The sequence below is a fragment of the Hyposmocoma kahamanoa genome, unplaced genomic scaffold, assembly GCF_003589595.1.
Source record: "Hyposmocoma kahamanoa isolate Upper Pololo Valley unplaced genomic scaffold, ASM358959v1 77, whole genome shotgun sequence".
NCBI classification, from domain to species: Eukaryota; Metazoa; Arthropoda; class Insecta; order Lepidoptera; family Cosmopterigidae; genus Hyposmocoma; species Hyposmocoma kahamanoa.
Genome location: NW_020653926.1, coordinates 1,173,687 through 1,195,455, shown reverse-complemented (window position 1 = coordinate 1,195,455; position 21,769 = coordinate 1,173,687). Strand labels below are relative to the sequence as shown.

The 21,769-nt window shown below is 35.8% G+C and overlaps 1 protein-coding gene and 1 long non-coding RNA gene across 2 annotated transcripts; one reads left to right on the top strand and one right to left on the bottom strand.

Moving 5' to 3' along the window:
• Positions 1–8,541: 8,541 nt before the first annotated feature.
• On the bottom strand, positions 8,542–12,718 carry LOC113232702. The gene is made up of 4 exons (XR_003310645.1): positions 12,672–12,718; positions 11,772–11,900; positions 10,654–10,771; positions 8,542–9,440 (listed from the first exon to the last, which is right to left on the bottom strand). It is a non-coding gene; the product is annotated as an uncharacterized LOC113232702 (long non-coding RNA).
• A 5,090-nt stretch (positions 12,719–17,808) lies between these two features.
• LOC113232683 (differentially expressed in FDCP 8 homolog) lies at positions 17,809–19,740 on the top strand. The gene has a single exon (XM_026467456.1). The coding sequence runs from the start codon at positions 17,944–17,946 to the stop codon at positions 19,279–19,281; it is 1,338 nt and encodes a 445-aa protein (XP_026323241.1). The 5' UTR covers positions 17,809–17,943; the 3' UTR covers positions 19,282–19,740.
• Positions 19,741–21,769: the final 2,029 nt, after the last annotated feature.

Here is a 21,769-nt window from a genome sequence, read left to right as displayed (position 1 = left end):
GACAAGGACCCAACTCAGCTAATACTGCGGCAGGGCCACAGCGCTGGTTTTTAGTGGACCCTTTTCGAAAATGCCGATTAAAGGAAATAAAAACAAAACGTGGACGCGAGTTAAATAAAAACTTAAACATGAAACAATATAATTAAATAGGAAACATAACACAAATTTCAACTAATGTCCCAACAAAGATTCACTCTGCTTTTTATTTTGCATTTTGAGGCGCATTATACAAATAAAATTGTTCCAGACGTGTTTTGTAGATTTAGAATGTGCTCTTTGAGTTGACATTTGAACGCATAAACGGATTGTAAGTAACAAGCTAACAAAACACATTTATGTATATTTCGAAGATTTCGACTTGATATCTCATCATTTTGTCCAACAATATTCATTTGAATAGCATTGTAAAATCGTATTTGAAAAATGGTAGTTCAAAATTGAGGTTATTTTTCATCTATACTTCTATGACGTGTCTATGGTTGCATAGTGCTGTGCGAAAAAGAAACATTCCGTTCATTCAATTAAAGTTTTTGTAATCGATTAGTAAATCGAATATTTCAATCGCAATCGATCGAGTATCTAAGTGTAAGGACTTGAAGGAGGACTTAAAATAATCGGTAATTTTAAATATGCTAATATAGGTTATGTAGGGAAAACCGCTAGTATGACTCAATTGAGCAAATCGATTCGTTCAATTAATTAATCGATTTGTAGTCGGCATTACAATTGGCCATCACTAAACTGTCTAAGGTCGGGTCAGTGACTTGTTTGTTTACATTTTGTTGAAAATGGATTGAAACGAAGTATATAGTCTCTACGTTACAACATTGACGTAAACACCAATGTCATGGACCAATAATTTAAGATGTATGCTAACCGTGGTTTAAGAAAGCGTAGTCGGGTGTTTAGTACCTATTGGTACACCAGATGTCGCTACGAGTTGCTATCTAAATACAATAGCTATTTTTGTAAGTAATTTGTTTTACGTTGACGAGTTGCAATTTACTAAAGCTCTCTAATTTCCAGTGATAATAAACAAATCAAATAGATGGCGCTTTTAGCACGGATTTTTACTGGTACTGCCGGCTGTTCTTTTATTTTGTTGTGTACCTTATTCCAGCGTAACCAAGGTCGATATTTTGAATTTTTAAATTGAATATCAATATCGCCAATATCGCCTAAACAAAGGGGTGACTAATTCTAAAATTTCGCGACTAGAACCGACTTTTTCTGGGCGCAGTTCTAAGCCAGGAGCTGTGTTCTCGAGATTCAAAAATGGTGCCGCCGAATTAAGCTTATTTCAGCGTGGACAGTAAAACACAGTAAAATCTAGTTTTTTTGCGACTAGAACCGACTAAATAATGACTTTTTTTTTTTAATGTAGTCAGATCTAAGCAAGGTGTTGTGGTTCTCGAGATTGAGCAATGGTGCCCCTGGAACAAGCTTATTCCAGCGTGGACAGTTACTCTTTGAACCGACGACGGCGGACCGACTAAATCGAGTGTTTTGCAACTAGCACCGACTAAATAGCGACTTTTTTCTGTCTAGTCAAACTTCCAAAACTCGACTAAGGTCACGCTGGTCAAAGTCAAAGCCAAAGCCAAAGCTAAATAATCATTTATTCCATAAGTACGCTGACCTCCCTGAGAAGAACGAGCAAGAAACTCTAGGGATTGCTCTTTTCAAACAAACTCAAATGCTATGGAATACACTTTGAATCATAATTGTTTGGAATCTTGACTCTTGTTGCCTTTCCATACTTCTTTATCTGGAATAAGGCCCACTATTTTGTTTAGAATTAGCTACATCTACCCATATTAGCAAGCATTACACAATGCCATCTATTGGTATGCATATTTGTCAAAGAGCGGAAAATAACTTTAGCTCATGATCTATTGAATAATATTACAAGGAAAAAACTGACTACTTATATTTTTAACACTTTCATAGCCGTGGTGGGTCACAATGACCGGCATCTCGTCTACCTGTTGGGGCCGTGGGGCATTTAAAATGACCGGTAAGGCACTCATAACTTTACGATGCTCGATCACGCCGCACGTGGCAAACGCTGCGTGGCCCTGATGAACTGCTGTTGCCACTAGGTTTTTAAGATTTTTGGTGGCATATATACTTTTCTAGACTAAGAGGAAAAAGTATATATATATATATTTCTAATAAAAAAATCATTAATTTCAAATTGGATTTAAAAGTTACAAACTACGCAAAAAAATGGTTAATGTGAAATGTCAATTTCAAATGAAAGACGTATGTCAGTTATAGATAACCATCGATCGAGCATCACGTGTACACACACTACCCGGCATTGCGTCTGGCGCGGCCTAAACGTAATATTATTGCGTGTAGGCCGCGCTGGGTTAAAATGCCCGGCACTAACTATAATCCCAAACTAGAGCCAAATAATGGAATATAAATAAATTTTATACAAACGACACCAAAAACAGCCATATAAGTTAATGTCATACTTTGAACATTTTTGAAAATTCCACGGCCATTTACATGATATAAACAACTTCCAGCCTATCGATCAGCGCCATCTATACTACACAAGACGGAATTTTGACCTTTCTCAGAGTAACAATCTGTAGTATCCGTAGATTAGCAGTCTTCTTATTGGTCCATGCTAAATACGAATTGAAATTGAGACTAAGTAGTCAGGTGGCCGACGCGAAGTGTGTTTTTTGTCTTTAAAATTTTTTATTTGCTTATTCGGTAGAGAAAGTCATTCTAAAACTAAGAGTAGAACTCCCGTGTATCAACTGTGTTAATGTTAATGATTTACTATGTATTCCATAAAATCCATAAAAATCATTATAACTTTAAACATGCTGGATGCATGGAGAAATGTCCCACGCATGCCGATTGGACGGGCAAGGCATTACGGACTCATTAAAAAAAATTCAATCTCTTTTATTTGTTTGTTGAAAAAATTTGGATGCATAATAATCGTTTTACGTGAAGTTTATATATAGGTATATATAGATCTATATATATGGATGTCATTATTAACTTTATGTATAAAAATAGTAAATAAAGTTGAATGGGTTATTTTGTATATGCTGCAGCCTTAACATAAGTACAAATATTTGATTCTCACCGGATAATTACGTCGGGCGTTCTGTTACTAAAGGCCTTGGAAGTCTGTCACATCGTTCCTTTAGACATTTAAGAGGGTAACTTTAAATTGTGACGACAACAAATTATTTACATCGTAACATTGCAATACTGCATCGATGTAAATAGCTTTTTCTCAAACGTGCTCGGAAACGTTAGCTTTCTGCAAAAAACGCAAAATTTCTGACTTTTGCTACACTGTTGTTTAGTCGGTTACAGATTTGAAAAAAGAAAGGTGTGGAAAGCAAGGATGCGCGCCTAAGTTTAAAGAAATTACTCGACTGCCGTTAAGTTGATACCGGGCACAACCGTGCACCGCTTACGTCTAACTTAATACTACCTACAACAATGATCTTATATAACCAAGATATGTTACGTTCATAGTAAACGACGTTTGAAATCTGTTCCATAACCTATAGAAACTTAAAAATCGATCGTTATGAATGTCATGTTCGTCATTTTGCTGAGCTCTGATTGATTGCAAGGTTGGTCATTTGACTGAGATTCGAATCTCCACTACGCGGATGCTAGTAACACATCTGCCTTTTTTGTATACGAGATCATTTACCTACAACTATAAAATTAAACCCGCAAAATTCGTACAAAAATCCATTTTTTTACCGCCATTATATTTGAATTATTTACTGAGCATTGGCTATAGAGCCATCAGCTTAAATAAATAAAAAACTTAAAACGCAATAAAACGTAATCTAAAAATTGTAAGACCAAAACCCGCCATATTTTTTCCCCATTATATTTGAATAAAAATGGCGTACAGTCAGGCCGTGCGCTCGTTTTGTCAACGCAGTGCATGTTTTTCTGATTTCCGTTTCAAAATTTCGAAAAATAATATTTAAAAGTACTTAAGCGTTATTTATAAATTTTTTGCTTTCCCGCTTTTTAGTAACAACCATTAAATTATATAATTTCCTTGCATTTAACATTTAACTTGAGAAAAACTCCGACGCCAAAGACGCTTTCCAAGAAAGCGCGCATTTGTCGCCGTTGAATATATTCATTGATTGCGTAGTTTTAAGTTGTTCTCTTGCACACTTTTTGAATTTGGCCCAAATTGCGTTGGTTCAAGAAGTCTACTTGCCCCCTTAGAACAAACACGCTTCTTTTGAAAAGATAGACCCTCTGGAAGTGTGCAAAGGATTTTTATTAAGTCTGAATTAAGCAGCTTGTTCTAAAATAGATTTTTGAAGGGAAAATTCTACCTATTTTTACCAACAACTTTTATTGTTCTATATGAACCCTTGTATGACCTACTGTTAGGCACGTCTCGTAAATACTTTCATTAAGTTGCATTTTGCGTATTAACTTTTAGACAATACAAATTTAAACTATGTAAAAGAAGCAAGGTTCAATTTTTAATATAAAGTTGTTTCAATTTGGGAGGTGGAATCAAACTTAACCAAGTTACATTGTAGACTGTATAATGTGTCAGAGTCATACAATTTGCAAAGTTGAAGCAAGTTCGCTATCCGGGCGTTCTGCCGGAGGCCTGCAGTGACAAACGCTCCGGCAAGAACGGGTCCGGCGTAATGTGAACAGCTTCATATAAATTGTACAGCCACTAACCATTCCGGCAGTTTTACCGACCCGGCAAATTCGCCGGACTGCGGAATCTTAATGGAAGCTAATAAAGCAGGTCGCGCGTCTTATCTAGTTTGTACATTACACAATTGACAAACATTTGCTTCCTTTCTATTCCGCAGCTATGTAAATTGAGTCTTCTAAGCATACTGATAAATGTATGGGGCGTACCTGTATAGTGTGATAAAAATATATGCACAAGCACCTTTATGTACATAAGCTAGAAAATATGGACTCGAAATTTATAAGAAACGTTGGCTTGTAAAATTTAAGTTAAAAGTTACTTCTCGAAAATAGAGACAGTATAATCGATTTTTGACAAGACCTCGTGCAGCATGCTCATAGCACTAAGAGAATAGAAGCTAATCGTCTAACCTGGTAGTTGCCTGTAAAATTGAATGCAGTAAGATACCCTCATATATCTCGTACACCTCCCCGAATCGCGCCAATTTATTCTTCTTTATCCTGGTAATTTTTTAAGAATATTCCCAGTGCGGTCGACACAACAATTATACACGAAACCTAATACTGTCATAACTAAAAAATGGTGCAATAAAAAAATACTGAATGGATCTAATTGCTATTAATGGGATTATTTTAATTTATACATAATATTTAGTTATCTACTTATAAACGAGGACATTGTTAGTATCATTCAGTAATTTTTTTAACCTTCAAATCGTGTTTGCTCAATTCCACCACTTTTGAGTTACGACAGTATTTGGTTTCATGAGAGACATGTATGCAGATGACAACCTTCCCCTAAGCTCCAGTAAAATTAATACACCAGTGTTTTTTGTAATTGACATGTAATTAAGTGCCATTTCACACAAGCAATTTTGCAGCATTCGCGTAAACCAAATCGGAAATTAATATCAGTTCTGGACATCTGTCCCTTTCGTTTTTTAGTGAGAAAGGGATTGAAGATTTAAATTTAGTACACAGGCTGTCAATTAATCGATGAATAAACTCGATAAGTTGTTGTCGACATTTTGATATAAACTAAAAACATTCATGACAATGACAAAGACACAAATTAAATTCAATTTATATTACTCAATCACAACTTTTGTTTATTAAAAAAAAAAAGACATTTAATTGACTGCGTTAAAACAAAATTGTTTGTCAGAGTTGGTGATAAGTGCGTGGTACCTTTTTACTCCATAGTGTAAGTTTACCTGTCTCTATAAAACGACGTGTTGGTCTGTCAATAGATGCCTTTGTAATATAGCTAAAATAACTCTTAACTGTAGATTTTATAATGCTATTTGGAAATGTAGGAATATATTTTGTTTCATAGCAAATGCTAGAGATAGATATTTTACATGTATTGTTAAAGTGATTTTTTTTGTCGGGTTTCTTATAAGGGGCACGTCACACGGCTTGATGTTACGAGTTTTGGTGCTGCGATAGGCGCAGTGTACGTGTAAATTACGCGATCTATTGAACCAGTTCATTTTTTGTTTCACAATTTTTAGAGGGTATTTCACGACTAAATCCCTTAAAAGAACTGTCCTTTATTTTTAATCGAGACGGTATGGAATCGTTGGAATTTTTCTTCCTAAAAATTGTGAAATAAAAAATTACACTGTCTTGTAAAGATTAAGTTGTAAAAGTCCGCTTCATACTTTTCACATGTCTTGCGCCTACTAAGTAACCTTGTCAATGTTAGGAAGATATAAATTTCATCTTCCGTTAAAAAAAGGATTTTTGAACAGCCTGTACATTTCTAAAACAATGTAGATAAGGTTTTATTTCATGTCTGTTGTAGACGAAGAGATAATTTTTTGTTTAGATTGAACAAAAAAAGAAGGGTAATTTAATTTTTCAAGATGGCGCCCGCGCCGTGGTTTCATTGAAAATTATGTAATCTCGAAATAAAATTTTAAAATTTGACTTGAGTTTTTCAATTCGTTTTATTTCCTTCACGCTTAAATGTTTCAGTAATACACTGCCCACAACGAGGTCGGGGGTCAGTCTACACATCAAAAACAACGGAACCCAGGAACGGAATTGTTAAAAAAAAATTTATTAAATCGTTCATATTTTATTCAAGCATTTCTAACACAATAATTATTTTAATAATTCATATAAAGCCACATAATTTAAGAGGTACTTCAATTCTGATTTCTCTCGCATTTATAATAAATTAACTATACTCCGTCCATTTATTTCATTTTTGACAGATCGAATTCTAATCAATTAGTGATGTCCTAATGCGTTTCCGGTTCGATTTTTTTATGACAATCGATTTTATTTATGAAGAAGTTTTAATCGTGAATGTGAGCGGGTTTCAAAAAGAAGATATTGTCTGATTGAAATCGTGATGTCGCGTTTGACAATTTGTGTACTCAAGAATTAATAATTAATGTTAATAAGGATTCAAGTGATGATTTCCGTTCATATAGAGAAGAATCAGACTATTCTTTATAATAAGCAGTAAGAATTTATTATAGTTCTTTATAATTTATTAGACAGGTACCAAAATTTTACAAATTGAATAATCTTCGTCACAATCTGTTGGCTCGATAAATATCGGAGCTAAAGAGCACGTCGGTTCACTAAAATTTAAATTTTTTTTTTCTATGGTTGTATAACAATAATTACGCAACTTCGGAGGCATGCATGTCCAATAAAATAAATGGTTGCACGGAGTATAACAAGTTATAATTGTATCGTCGCCATGTTGCGGATTTTTACAGAACTACTTTCTGGTAATGACCCCGTTAAAGGGGTATCTATTCTCGTTCTCCGTCCAAAACAATTACTGTCAAGTAATTACTTGATCAATTCATAAGACGCATGGTACCACAGACATATCTAGATACACGCAAGTACAGCATTATTTGTATGAAAACCGAGCGTGCCACATTTTTTGTATCCACTATGACGTCACAATAACTATTTAGTGATGGGAAACCTTCCGCCTTTCTCCACGATTCTCGTAAGAGCTTCCTATTCGTCAATTATAAGTTGACAACTCTTATTGGCAATTACTGGACTATGCAAGCATTTGTATTTAGGAGGGCTATTGTTTGTCTGTTGGTGTACACACAAAATATACACAGAATGCGAATGGTACGTACGTGTTCGTCTTTGAAAGGTCTTTTATTAATTCTCACCATAGACAATATATGCCTGTGCATGATACGAATGAAGCTTCATACTTGACATTGTCATTTGATAAAGTCGAGTATTACTTATTTGACGGTAATTGTTTCGGACAGATCGGACAGAGAATGAGAATACGGAGGGCCAGGGCCCAGAAAGTACTCGCCAGTTTTCACATTTTTTTAAAATACATTATCAACTAAAGTGCCACTTAATATCTTAAAGCTATGAGGTGTAAATATTAAATTAAATCTTATGATTAGATTCAAAACTTAGGCAGACTTTTGTCGTAGGTATTCACTCGTCTCGTAAAGTTCCTATTTCATGTCATTAAACCCTGAACGTAACCACTATGAATTTTATGACATATTTTTAATTCTATTTAAATTCCCAAGCTTAAACTTTAACACCTTTAATTTCTAAACGCAAAATATGGCGCATGGCTGTGTTGCAGCCAAGCCCAAGCTCTTTCTCAATCGTGGCAACAACGCCAAGTTTTTTTATGGTATAAGCAGAGTACGAAGTACACGTACATAATGGCATTATCATACTATTAAACTCAAAAAACACAAACCAAATAGTTTTTCCAAAGATTGTCATGTTAATTTAATTTTCTCACTGTTTGTCAACTTTAATAAAAAATTAAAGAGATAAATTAAAATTTGTGGACTATAATTACAACTTTTCATTTAAAAAAAACCGACTTCAAAAGTTCATGGATAAATCGTACCTTTGGTTATAATTAAGCCACATGCGATCGTCTGTGTGAAGTGCTTTTAACACATGAGAGTTGTCTAGCACAGACATAGCAACGTTGTCCGCGAACCGCACAGGTCGTGGCCAATAAAATTAAAAAAAAAAAATAATCTACAGAGTAGATACTTAAACTAACTGACCTCAAAAATTCACAGTTTTAAAGAAATTGGTTATCAGCAAGTGCGCGAAACAGGATACACCCTTAGTTAGTCACCCTTAGAGGTGGAATAATTAAATAGGTTTACAAATTCACATTCCGGAGTTATCGCCTAACATACATATAAAAAAATCGAACTTAGAACCTCCCTTTTTGAAGTCGGTTAATAAAACTATGGATCAGCAGGGATCATTATCGGATAATTATCAAAAAAAAAGTAAATGTCTTAAAATGTGACCCCGGTGTACAATCAAACAGCCAAGTTCAGTACGGTAGGAATATAATAGGGTGGTGAAACTCACCCTGACGGATTATGTTCAAAAACCCTGAAGCTCCAGCAAATTAGTCTCAAATAGCTCAATAAGCTTCAATTTCTTATGGCTTTGGTTGAACTATAAATTATTCCAACCAAGCCTAAAAGCTGCAAGATGCGGTATCGGCCCCACACTAGATCAACCAACCACTCAAATGGATGTCCTGAGGTACTGCTGGATGCAGGTGGACCAGAACGGTGGATGTTCAACAATAATGGTCTTTCAGCTCAATATTCAGCCACAGATTTTACGTTATCGCTAGCGTAAAGTAGGTTGTAGCTACTGTATATTGCAGGTGATGGGGTGTGTCAGCAAGTAGTTTAGAAGTACAGGAGTTCCAGCTGCTACCTCAAGATCCAGAGCGTCATTGCCTAAAAAATATCATACATTATTAATCGGTTAATTTTGAATGAGCTGTTTGGAAAGTTTTATTGTTCGAAAAAGAAAGCTCAGGTCATTGACTTACAATTATATGGACGTCGGGTCCGCGCTAAAAAGTGTCCGAACTTAGAGGGCGTTAAAATTGTATACAGAGCGTCATTCACGCTTTAGTCTTCGTTAGTTCGACTGACAGCGAAGCAAGCAATATTAGACAGTACTGCGATGACATTACAATTTAAATTCAACGTTTTAGCTTTTTCATATTCCTTTACATGTCACTACGTTTGAATAGGTTGACTTGGGACATGTTTTTCGTGGTTTTTGTATTAGACCCGTCAATGTTACATTGACTAACATCAGGTCAATCAATCTTGCCATTATAATCATCACAAAATAAGTGGCACCTTTTGACACTTGTCATCGCAACGTAAATAGGGAAGTGAACTAAACATATCGGTAACCATATTAAACGATTCTCACGAGAAATCGATACGAAATTTTATGAGTCTGTGATAGTTGAGATTATTTTTCGGATCATTGGGTTTCAGTTCTAGATAGAGCAATTAAAGTCTGTTTAAACAATATATCACTTTTTTTTTTAAATTAGATGTTTGTAAAAAACAAATCATCGTCACATATGCCTTCCACTGGTGGGCACAACAACAAGGTTCTAAAATCTTTCTATATGTCACTAGCGGCTCAAAATGACGAAAGATCCAGTACAAAGATCTTTCTTTAAAACCTATTTGGACATACGGTTTTCAGCTGTGGGGTGTGGCTAGCAAGAGTAATAAATATACTTTGTCTCCAACGAGTGCTGAATTGTATCCTGTGGGCAATAGTCAATGCCCCTTGGTTCACTCGTAATGAAGAGATCCATGATCATCTAAACGTGATGTCGGTAGCTGCTGAGATCGACCGACACAAAACTAAGCACAATGAACGACTATCCTGCCACCCGAACCCACTCATCGCGACACTTCTAGATATTAGGGCCATATTCTAAAAAAAACAGCAGAATTTCAACGATTTGGTAACTTGACCCATAGCTCAGTTGGTAAGAGCAATAACTAAGGTGCAGTATGGTCCCGGATTCAAGTCCCATAAAGTTTATCTATTTGTTCGATCTTTGAATTAATAATCATAATAAATAAAAACTAATGGAGTTATATAAAAATTTTTGTCACCGGGAATACAACCTACCATCGGTCTCGGTGCAATCGTCTGAAGACACCGACATCATTGTGACTTCGCGTGTTTCGCGGCCTTCGATCAGCATGTCAGTGGAGGTGTTGTCTCCAGGCACCGTGTCCACGAACACCTGTAAATGTAATAATGCAATGTCACTGGAGGAGAAGCGGGGAAAAACTGTTTTGCTAGATTAAATGGCTTGGTTATTTACTATTAAATAACGATCTTACAAAAAATATACGATACACCTAAGGATTTTGTCTAAAGAATGTGCTAATTTGTTACACGATTGGATGTACTTTATCCGATCATATAAAAATAAAAGTGTAAAACGAATTATTTAAGAATAAAATATCTAACTTTATACGTAATTTTTATATGGAGACATTTATCTTTAAGTACTACAGAGAACTTGTTAAATTTTGGAATTCAACTGAAGCCCTGTAGACCGTCAGTCGCCATCAGGCGCTTGCCGATGTCGGATCTGTGTCAAATTTTCTCCGCCTATTCTTATTTTATTAGTGTGAATAAAATAAGAATTTTTAAGCGCGTGGGTTGCGGGACGCGAGGGGCAGTCCCCCACACCTCACCTCCTAAAATACACACTCAACAATAGCCCCGTACTACTGAAACCTTGTGTCGCGGGTGCCTTGGACACACACATAGACAACTACAAATTAAACCCAAACTCACGAGAGAAATAAACGTAGGCCACACAAGTATTTCTCCCGGCCCGGGAATCGAATCTGGGATCTCTGCTGGCCGAACTGCCACGGAGGCAATTACCTCCTAAAATGTAAGCTCTAACAAATAACACTTAAAATTGTAAAAAAACCCAATTAAAAACAGTTTTCCAAAACGTACAAAAAGTGCCTGTTAAAAAGTAATAGCAACCACTGTTCATGTATTTAAAACTATTTGAAAATTTAGGCGCTGTTGCCTTTCTTTAACTCCGATAGTTAGTGTTGTTGCTCGCTGACGCTGCCTGCGCCCGAACCTGTACTTAGTATAGTGTCTTAGGAATCTCATGAATAAGGACCACGAAATGGTTCTAACATATCGTGCAAAAATTCGACTTAAATGCGTTATCCCTTACTTAAGTTAATAATGTGGTTGGGTCATTATTTTACCTCATCATCGTCGTCCACTTCATCATCAAGCGGCTGCGGGGCGTTCACGACCTGCGGGACGAAGCGGGGGGCGTACTCCTCCTCAGAACTGTAGTCTTCTTCGCTCTCATCGCACTCGAAGTATCGGCTCTGGAAATAGCAGCAACTGTAGACTGTGGTAGTTAGGAGAACGCTTGCCTACTATGCAAAAGGACCTACAGGAAAGAAAGCTACAAAGTAGGTGTGTCGATCGTGATCGATCGAATCAAAATGATTCGATCAGCACCTGTGACCCTACAACCCGAGTTACAAGCTTTTAAATAACCCGATCATTTTAGAGTTTCATGGGTCATGCGCGCAGTATTCGACTTTATCACTATAATTTTAGAAATTATTCAGCAACTTCACTCTCACGTGAAATCTCGACTCACGACACGGTTCACCTTCTCACTCTTCTTTTGGGTCGAACAATTGTTCGATAGAATCTTCGTTCGATTGAACCAAAAATCGAACCGTCAAGCAATCGAGCAACGAGTGAACAGGCCAACGGGTTAACGGATCAATGAGTCTATCATGGTAATTTTGTAAGTGTACTCTGTTTTTTGGTATATTGTGTTTATTTATGAGTGCACTAGCTAATATTAATGAATAATATATTAGTAATTTTGAATGCTCATAAGTTTTTTGTTTTGTAGGTGTTAGTTTTAGTGTGGTTTGTCAAGGATTCATTTAAGTTTGAAAGGGTTGTAACCCTAACTAGCCGTGAACAGGTTCACGGCAATGAAATGGGAAACTTCCGGTCCACAAAATTTATTAAAGAAGTAAAGTTTAAAGAAAGGCTGTAACAATATAAAGGTAAATGTAAAAAAACAGGTATGACAGTATAAAACACTCCCTACACTTTATTATTAAGGCACTTACCCCTAAATGGGCCGAGAAATTTAATTACAGATTTAGGTACACGAGGGCTGTAGGCTTATAAATTATTACACATGATTTAGCTTATTAAATGATTACAAACGTAGTAAAGAACCAAAATTAGCGATTATTCGCGATGGAATTTAGAACAGCTTCGACTGTTGTGGCGGTCGAGCTGGGAGTGACCGTGGTACGAAAACAAAATGAGAAAGTGAAGGAAGATGGAACAATTCAAATTTAAAATTTAAATACATGTAAAATAAAAAATGATAGGATACAAGCGGAGAGAGGCGATACAAAGAGGTGAGATGACTGTGTAAGGAGATCACACCGTCACAAGTTTATACACATTACTCATCAGCAGGAAAGAATAAAAGCTAATTGTACAATTTGACACTTAAACGCCTTAATGGAAGTATTGTTAGCGACGAGTGACCCGCTAAAATATCGAACACATGATCTAATCATTTGACCCAATCACATTACGCATGGGTCATGATCGACCCGGGTTATCAAAAATGATCGACCGTCACAGGTTTCTACAAAGCCTTGAACATCGCCGTAAAGTTGCCTGCTTATCTCTTTTCTGCACAGGAGGATTAGACGTAGGCTACGGTTCGACCCCTACAAATTCAATTTCTTTATTGCGTATCATCTTGTACAAATGTAGTTGTTAAAAATAATGTTGTGATGAACCAAAACATGAACCCTGCAAGGGCACTGCAATCTTAAAATTAATTAATTTATTAACAAGCAAATAATTTTATAACATTGATCCTTATAGAATTGAAATAAAATTTAAATTACAAAATAATTAAATACTATAAAATTTGGCAAATTTGACAAATTAATTAAGTTATAAAATTAAAATTAAATTAGGTATACGAAAAATGATTAAATTTTGTCAAATAATAAACTTTAAATAAAAATTGGAAAAAAAAGGATCACAATCGTCAACACAGATAAAATAATAATCTACATTAATTATTTAAATATTCCTGAAGCGAATAGAAACATTTTTTAATGAGGTACTTTTTTAACGTTTTTTTAAATTTGATTACATTTCCTTCTTCTTTAATATTATTGGGTAAATTATTATAAATTTTCACCAACATTGCTAAAGGGCCACTTCGAAACATTTCAATTTTACATATGGGCTTGGCAAGCTGTATTTTTGGTCTTAAGTTTTGTGGGCGGGAGTGGTATGGAAAGAGATTTGGGTGCTTTCTAACAAAATCACAAGCCGCATAAATATAAAGGGAAGGAAGAGTTAATATTTCATACTCTGAGAAGTATGGTTTACAGCTATCTGTTACTTTTATATTAGCAAGCAGCCTTATGCACCTCTTTTGTGACCGGAAGAGCTTCGTTACATCTGTACTGGAACCCCGCAACACTATTCCATATGTCAGCCAAGCGTGTGCATAGGCAAAATAAGCGCTCCTAGCTGATTTTAAGTCTGTTAATTTTTTTAGTTCGCGTAATGCATAAGAAAATCTTGACATCTTCATGGCAACTTTATTTATGTGTTCTTTCCAATTTACATTTGAATCAATAGATATTCCCAGAAGAGGGTACGTATCAACTTGTTCTAATTGGATGTTATTAAATTTATAATTAATATTTAAAGACCTTCTTTGATGTGGCCTAAATTCCATTAATTTCGTTTTTGTAAAATAAACCGTTAAATTATGATAATTTAACCAAGAGATTATTTCTGACAACGTACAATTTAATTTATTAGTTAAATTTACATTATTTTGACATGGGACAACTATAGATATGTCATCTGTAAATAGGGAACATGGTCAATCGATTACTTTGGGCAAATCGTTTATATAAATTAAAAATAGCACGCATCCGAGAACGCTGCCTTGGGGGATCGACATCGTCACTTCCGCCTTTTTCGATCTGATAGTGGTTGTATTACCGGAAACGTTGTGAATATACCAATTATAATTTGGTAATAGCGTAACGCTTTAACACATTACATAACATTTAAGTAGGTACGGCGTACGGCTATGGAGTAGACGTCCCTGCCTGCAAATTTATTCACCCTGACGAACCTAAACTGAAATCATGAAAAAAACTATTTCTGACGAAACTGGAATATGACGGGATGTCTACTAAATCGTTTATTCGACACTTATTTCATCGCGCTCACGCTGCACGGCTGCCTCTAGCTTAATTGAGCGTCCCGACTTGTTTTTTTTTTGGTCCGCGCGGCCGCGTGGTTGTATTATTCCGAGGAATTTAAATGTTATTGCCTAGTTTGTTATAATTATTAATACAAAGATCGAACACTCAGAAAAAATTCCTTCGATCCGGTCGGATTCGAACCGACGTCTTCTTGCATATCGTGCCAGACGCTATACCAACTAAGCCACGGAACGAACCAACGGACCTCACGAATTTTTCTATGTGCTTGCGTCGTGTCTTTGTACTTGGTCTTTCAACGACTTTTTAGTCTATTATTGTTATTGCCTAGTAAATAGAATTCATATTCGCCATTAATGGACGTGGAAGCGCGGTAAATGGTTACTCGCCGCTAGAAAACTTTCGCGTCACATAATTGGGCGCTACTAGGGTTTATTTAGGTGTGCATGCTCTATGGTCTCATTGTCACTTTCCATAAGATAAGATGGAGGTCAAATGCGCATACTTTTACCATAAAAAGTGTTCCGGTTTTGAAGGGTAAGGTTGCTGGTGAAATAACAGGCACATGGGACTTGTCAACTTATGGCTCAGGGTGAGGGGCGCAGTAACATTGTCCCTAAGAGCTTTGCGATTTAAAGCTCTGGGTGGCACTGCAACTGTTATGTATAGGCTTGTCGTTTACCACCAGACGCACGACCTCACTTAGGTATTATAAGAATCTCAGTACAGAGTACTAAAAAAACCCACCTCAGAAGGTCGTGGAATTACATCTATTTGCCGAGTTTTATTGAATCGGTTACCGGAAAGTGCGCCAGTAGTTTGCCAGTGGAATATTTTCTTCAAATTACGGACCACCGCCGAGGTACCCTCTTTTCAACAAAAAAAAATCATCAAAATCTGTTCACAAATGCCGTTAGAGAGTTATCGTGTAACATACATACAAAGATATAAAAACACAGTCTAATTAAGAACCTCCTCCTTTTTTTGAAGTCGGTTAAAAAATAAAAGAAAGTCCCGAGCTCTATTCCCACCGGAGAATGTGTACTTCAGTTTACGTCATCGTCCTTATTTCAGTCAAAAGACGTCCACTGCTAGACGTACTTTTTCTCCAAAACTCGCAAAAACCAGACTTGCCCTGCTGGCGTGTAGCGGAATCCGCCTTCGCCAGGATGTCGATCACCTTGGGGGTGGTTTACTTATTAGGTAAGTACTTGGGAAAATGGCGAAGCACCATAGGTGTGTTATATTCAGATGTCAAAAACACATTTTTACACACATACAAAAGTCAGCTGCTGTTAGCTGTAAGGCCGAATGAAGAAATAGATTTCTCACAAATGGCGCTACGGAAAAAAAGTCGTTGAAAAACAAAATACAAAGATACGACAACAATCACATAGAAAAATTCGTGAGGTCCGCTGGTTCGTTCCGTGGCTTAATTGGCATAGCGTCTGACACGATTTGCTAGATGACGTGGTTCTGATCCAGTCGAATCCAAGAAAGTTTTTCTAAGTGTTCGCATTAAATAACTTAAAAATTAAGTACATTAAATTAAAAATAACACCAAATCAATGTTTATTTGTGAGAAACGAGCGAGTTATTACTTCATTATTACACTGTATTGGCTTGAGATGAGGTATATCGATAAAAAGTTATCGATAATTTAATAAAAAATTGCATGTATTCATTCTTCAAGCGTGAATTTTAGTTATAGGCAACTAACATGTCAATGTTATTACTTTTTGAAACCCATAAATTAATGATGTTTTTAGAAATTTACTAAAATATCAATGCATTTGAATTATACTTGTGTTTTATGCCTTTAACATAATACAAAACAGTCCACACACCTATATTGTTCAGAATACGTCAGAAAAATAAAACTATAAGAGAGAACCTTTGTTTCAAAATTCAAACACGCTTAAAATCTATCGAGTTTAACTCATCCCTATTCAAACTTCATTATTCTATGGACAGTATAAAATAAGCTATTTCTATTGCCAATTAAAGTTTGTAAACGCGTCGTTGGTCTTATGTCGACCAAGAAAAACATCCGATTATTCAAATATTAACTTAATATTCAAAGCGTTCAAGGTACATTTTTAAACGTAGCGAACTGATAAACATTAAACGCGATCGTCAATATTACCCGCGAATAGTTCCGAAGCTCAGACTTTAGATAACAATAAGACGACGCCTAGACGATAAATATTTAAACAAAGTAAGAAAACGTGTCACGTGATTGCCATGCGCGTGGCTTAAATAGGTCAACGATAAAACACAAAACAAATAATCACCTACTTATGAAATTAATTAAGATAATTATGATATCGTATTGTTTAGCTTTACTCGTCATTTATTTTGATTGTATACAAAATCGATGTTAACAATGAAAATAACTAACAGTTCATTCTTTATGTGGTATATTGAAATTTCGCGGGAAAATATTAGTCCGATTTTTTGTCTTATTGGTATTTATGTATCTTTGGCATTACGTTCCTATTTACACAGAAACTTCTTTTCAGACGTGAAGACATTTCTACGGCTCGCATGCATGCACTGCACTAGGTATCTTTACGTCGAGGTATTTAATATAACGGTCGTGACGTTAAAGACTCATTTCAGGTCATCCCTGTTTAATGTTACATAATATTAGAATTTATTTCTCTCAACTTCAAAAAACAACTTGGGAATAATACGGAAGGATAGATAGGAGAAATAATTCGGGAATTTCGTAGACATTTAGCTGGTGTCAAAAAAAAAATTACAGCAAAAATGTTGCACGTTAACAATGAAAATAAAATCTTTCCATTTTAATATTTCTTACAAACAAAGAACGGAACGTACCATTCCAGTTCTGCCAACACAAAAAACAAAATCTTTAACAAACGTCAAACTGAAAATGACGAACAATATTTTTCTCGGAATTTTATCACTAAATTATCATAACAAACGATTTCCTGAGCAACACGAGACGTGCACAGTGAATTCCTAAAACCCACGCGTATAATACGTATAATTGGTTCAATGTCGCCACTTGGACAAAATTACAAGTGATTAAAGTGTTACAAAGACCTTGTAGAATTCCTTTGTGCTAAATTGAGTTATTTAAAGTGAATTAATGACAATGGCGGGTGTTTTAGCTAATGATTCGCCTAAATATCGAAACAGTTTGATATGCTGCAGTCCACGGACCGCGGAAATTGGCTCCAGCCCTCCGTCTTCCTCATCAACTTCAGGGTGTGTCTCAGCGGACGACAGCTATGATTCCAGTTATATACCGAAGTCTATAGCTAATAAAAAGTTGAAAATACACGCATCCGCAACAAAGGAAGAGGTGGAAAGGGCAATTTTGCAATGTAAGGAGCTCATACTGAGTAGCCCACAATGCTCTGACGAAAGGAAATGGTTAGTACGCTATCTAATAGAGCTGCGACTGCATTTGCAGGATTTGAAGGACAACAATGGGCAAATAAGACTTGCAGTAAGCCTTAAAGGCCACCATTTTGAACAACAAACAAGTACAGGTAATAGAAAGCAGTATTGTGACCATTGCAGTGGAGTCATATGGAGCATAGTACAGGGATCTTACATTTGTACAGATTGTAAATATATATGCCATTATAAATGCATTGATGATGTGTGTAGGGTGTGTGCTCATGTCATTATGACAGAAAAGGGACAGTTCGAAATGAATATATGCCCGGAAAAGGGACTTGCCAGTCAGGATTATAAATGTGCGGAATGTCACACGGCACTCACTTTTAAAGATGCATGGAATGAACCTAGGTTGTGTGACTATACAGGCTTATATTTCTGTACTACATGTCACTGGAATGACCAAAGTGCAATACCAGCCAGAGTCGTACATAATTGGGATTGGGAAAAGCATTACGTTTCGCGGATAGCTTTTCAAATGTTAACGATATCCTGGAATCGCCCGTACATAGATATAGAGCGGATAAATCCACGTTTATTTAATTTTATTGCTGAGTTGGAATGGGTACAGAAAATGAGACGGGATCTTGAATGGATGAGACGTTATTTGTGTGCTTGTAGTAATGGACCCAGTTTGTTACATCCCTTATTTATACAATTAGGGGATGTAAACAAAAAGTACAGTATGGCACATTTACAAGCAATTAACGATGGAACATTAGAAACTCAGCTAAGGGAATTAACGGAGGTATGTCGTTCTCATATTACAAACTGTCCTCTGTGTTCCGGGAAAGGCTACTTATGTGAAGTCTGTATGAATAACGAGGTTTTATATCCGTTTGATTCGGGAGCAATCATGTGTGAAAAATGTAACTCGATGTACCACAGAGGTTGTTGGTTGAGGAAAAGACAGAAGTGTTTAAAATGCTTGCGGATTGAAGAACGGAAGAGAAGTGGTAATGACACGGATACAGCAGATGCTAATAATTTTGAATATGACATTGATAAGTTTGTTGATTAAAAAGTATTTGTACCTGATTTCTTTTTAGTCATATGCTTGGCTAGTTAACATTTTGTGCTATATTTCTTACTTTTGATGCCATCAAAAATCTGTACAGAAGCGAACATTTCGGGGTCCAAAAGGAACTTGTCTGGTTTTTTGTGTTTTCATTATGCAAGTAATTTATATTTACGTTTTTTGCATTGAGAAGTATACAAACATTTTTTTAATCATTGTAACCAAATTAGGCTAGTAAGAAAATAAAATTTTCAATCATTCTAATTTGTTTTTGTTTGTTAAAGCATTTTTTTACTTAATGTCAAAACCTACGGTTAATGTTACAAACAAAGATCATATTACCAAATCAAGATGCTCAACTTGCATGCGAGTTACTTGCAAAATGAAAAACTTTTATATTGTTAAAATGTGAAAAATATTATTGTTCAAAGTTTTCAAATTTAATGATCTGTTTCTATTATATTTGTCATGGACCACTAAATTCATATTATTCTGCGTGTCTGCAGTTAATGCGTGCAGTTGTAATCAACTTCATGACTTCACTCGACTGATGAAGTTGGTAACGATTTCACGCATTAACTGCATGAAATACGTTTCGACTTCGAGCAGTTAATGAGTGTAAAGTCGCTATCCGAGACCTCGACTGCATGAAGTTGATATCAATTTCTCGCATTAACTGCGTGAAGTCGGTTTCGACTCGAGACCGACTTCATGCAGTTAATTGAACCAACTTCATGCAGTCGAGGTTTCGGCGGCATGAAGTCAATCAATCTGTTAGTAGCCTAATGAATTTTAGTCAGCTGTATTGTAATTAAATTAGGTACCTTTATTTTAACTCGTAAATGGCAAATTTTATCTTAAATAAAAAAAATAGAATATCAACTCGAGTCTTATTATAGTATTTTAATATTATCAAGTTGTTTTATTACCTCCATGTCTCATTTTCGACGTAAATGTGGCATGGTTCTTTGAAACTCACTAACCTAAGTTTATTTATGCCATGTAAGTTTGACTGCATGTTATAAAATATATTTTGTAATTGTTAAGAAAATTTTAAATATAGAAATGGTGCTGTAAATTTCATGAAAAAGCTTTAAAAAAAAATCAGCTGTCTTCAATAATTATATACGTGAGTAATGTATAAAATATTATAAAACAATTGTGTAAATAAACAATTATGCCTTATTATTACATTCTGAAACATGTTTTAATTTTAAATAGGGCATTTTGTTCCGTGATTTTGTATTTTTAAAGGTTTTAAGTATTAACTTTAGTACATAATAGCATGTTGACTTTAATATATAACAATATACTGACTTGTAAATGACCTTGTCGTTTTTATTTACATACTTTGCAACAGGATTTTTTTCAATAGTAACTTAGTAGCACAGCAAAAAAAAGACGGCTGTTCCTTACCGGCTCAAGCCGATATTGTGCATTAACATGCTTAGTGCCACATTTTATTTATTAATTCAAAATCATCGTTTACGTAAAAACTCGTGACTCATGTAAATACATATACCTATTATGTCCCTTTCGATTGCACACGTATCAAAATAACATTAGTTCGAAAACAATAACGCCTACGTCTTTTGTTTCAAGTTCAAAACAGGTTGTTGACTGTAGAATAACCACATGGGAAACGATGCGTCCGAGCAATTTGTGGACTATAGTTATAATTTTTTCGTACCTTGGGTATAATAAACCCACATGTCATCGTCTGTGAAATTCTTTTAATATAGGTATGAGAGTAGTCTAGCACAGACATAGCAACTTTGTCCGCGGACTGCGCAGGTCGTGCTTGGCCAATAAAATAAATAATCTCAGTGCAGAGTACTAAAAAAATCGGTTACCGGAAAATGCGCGAAATCGGAAGCATCCCCTAGTTTGCCTCCCTTAGAGGTGGAATATTTATTTCAAACTTAAAAGGGGGTAATACTGAGGTACCCTCTTTCCAACAAAAAAGAATCATCAAAATCGGTTCACAAACAAAAAAGCACATACACTCGAACGAACCACGCAGAGGTCCCGGGCCGGGAGAAATGTTTGTGTGGTCTACGTTTATTTCTCTCGTGAGTTTGGGTGTAATTTGTCGTTGTCTATGTGTGTGTCCATGGCACCCGCTACACAGGGTTTCCCTAGTGCGGTGCTATGAGTGTAAAAAACGAAAAACAACAGGGCTTACATACACAGAAAACAAATTCAGTCGAATTGAGTACATCCTCTTTCAGAAGCAGTCCTACTTCATCTTTCTTATATAACCCCTATATTATATATGTATATTACTCCTCATCTCCGTCACTGGCGCCACTTTCAAACTTCCCCTGATGCACTCATTCCTTATCTTATTCTTTCTCGTCACTCCACACAACCATCTCAACATTCGTTTTCATTTGATTCATTTTCGCTGCATGCACAGTTTCTTCATCCTCCCTTTTCATCGCTCGACATTCTTGGTTGAAATGTGCTATTGTTACTTTCAAATATAATA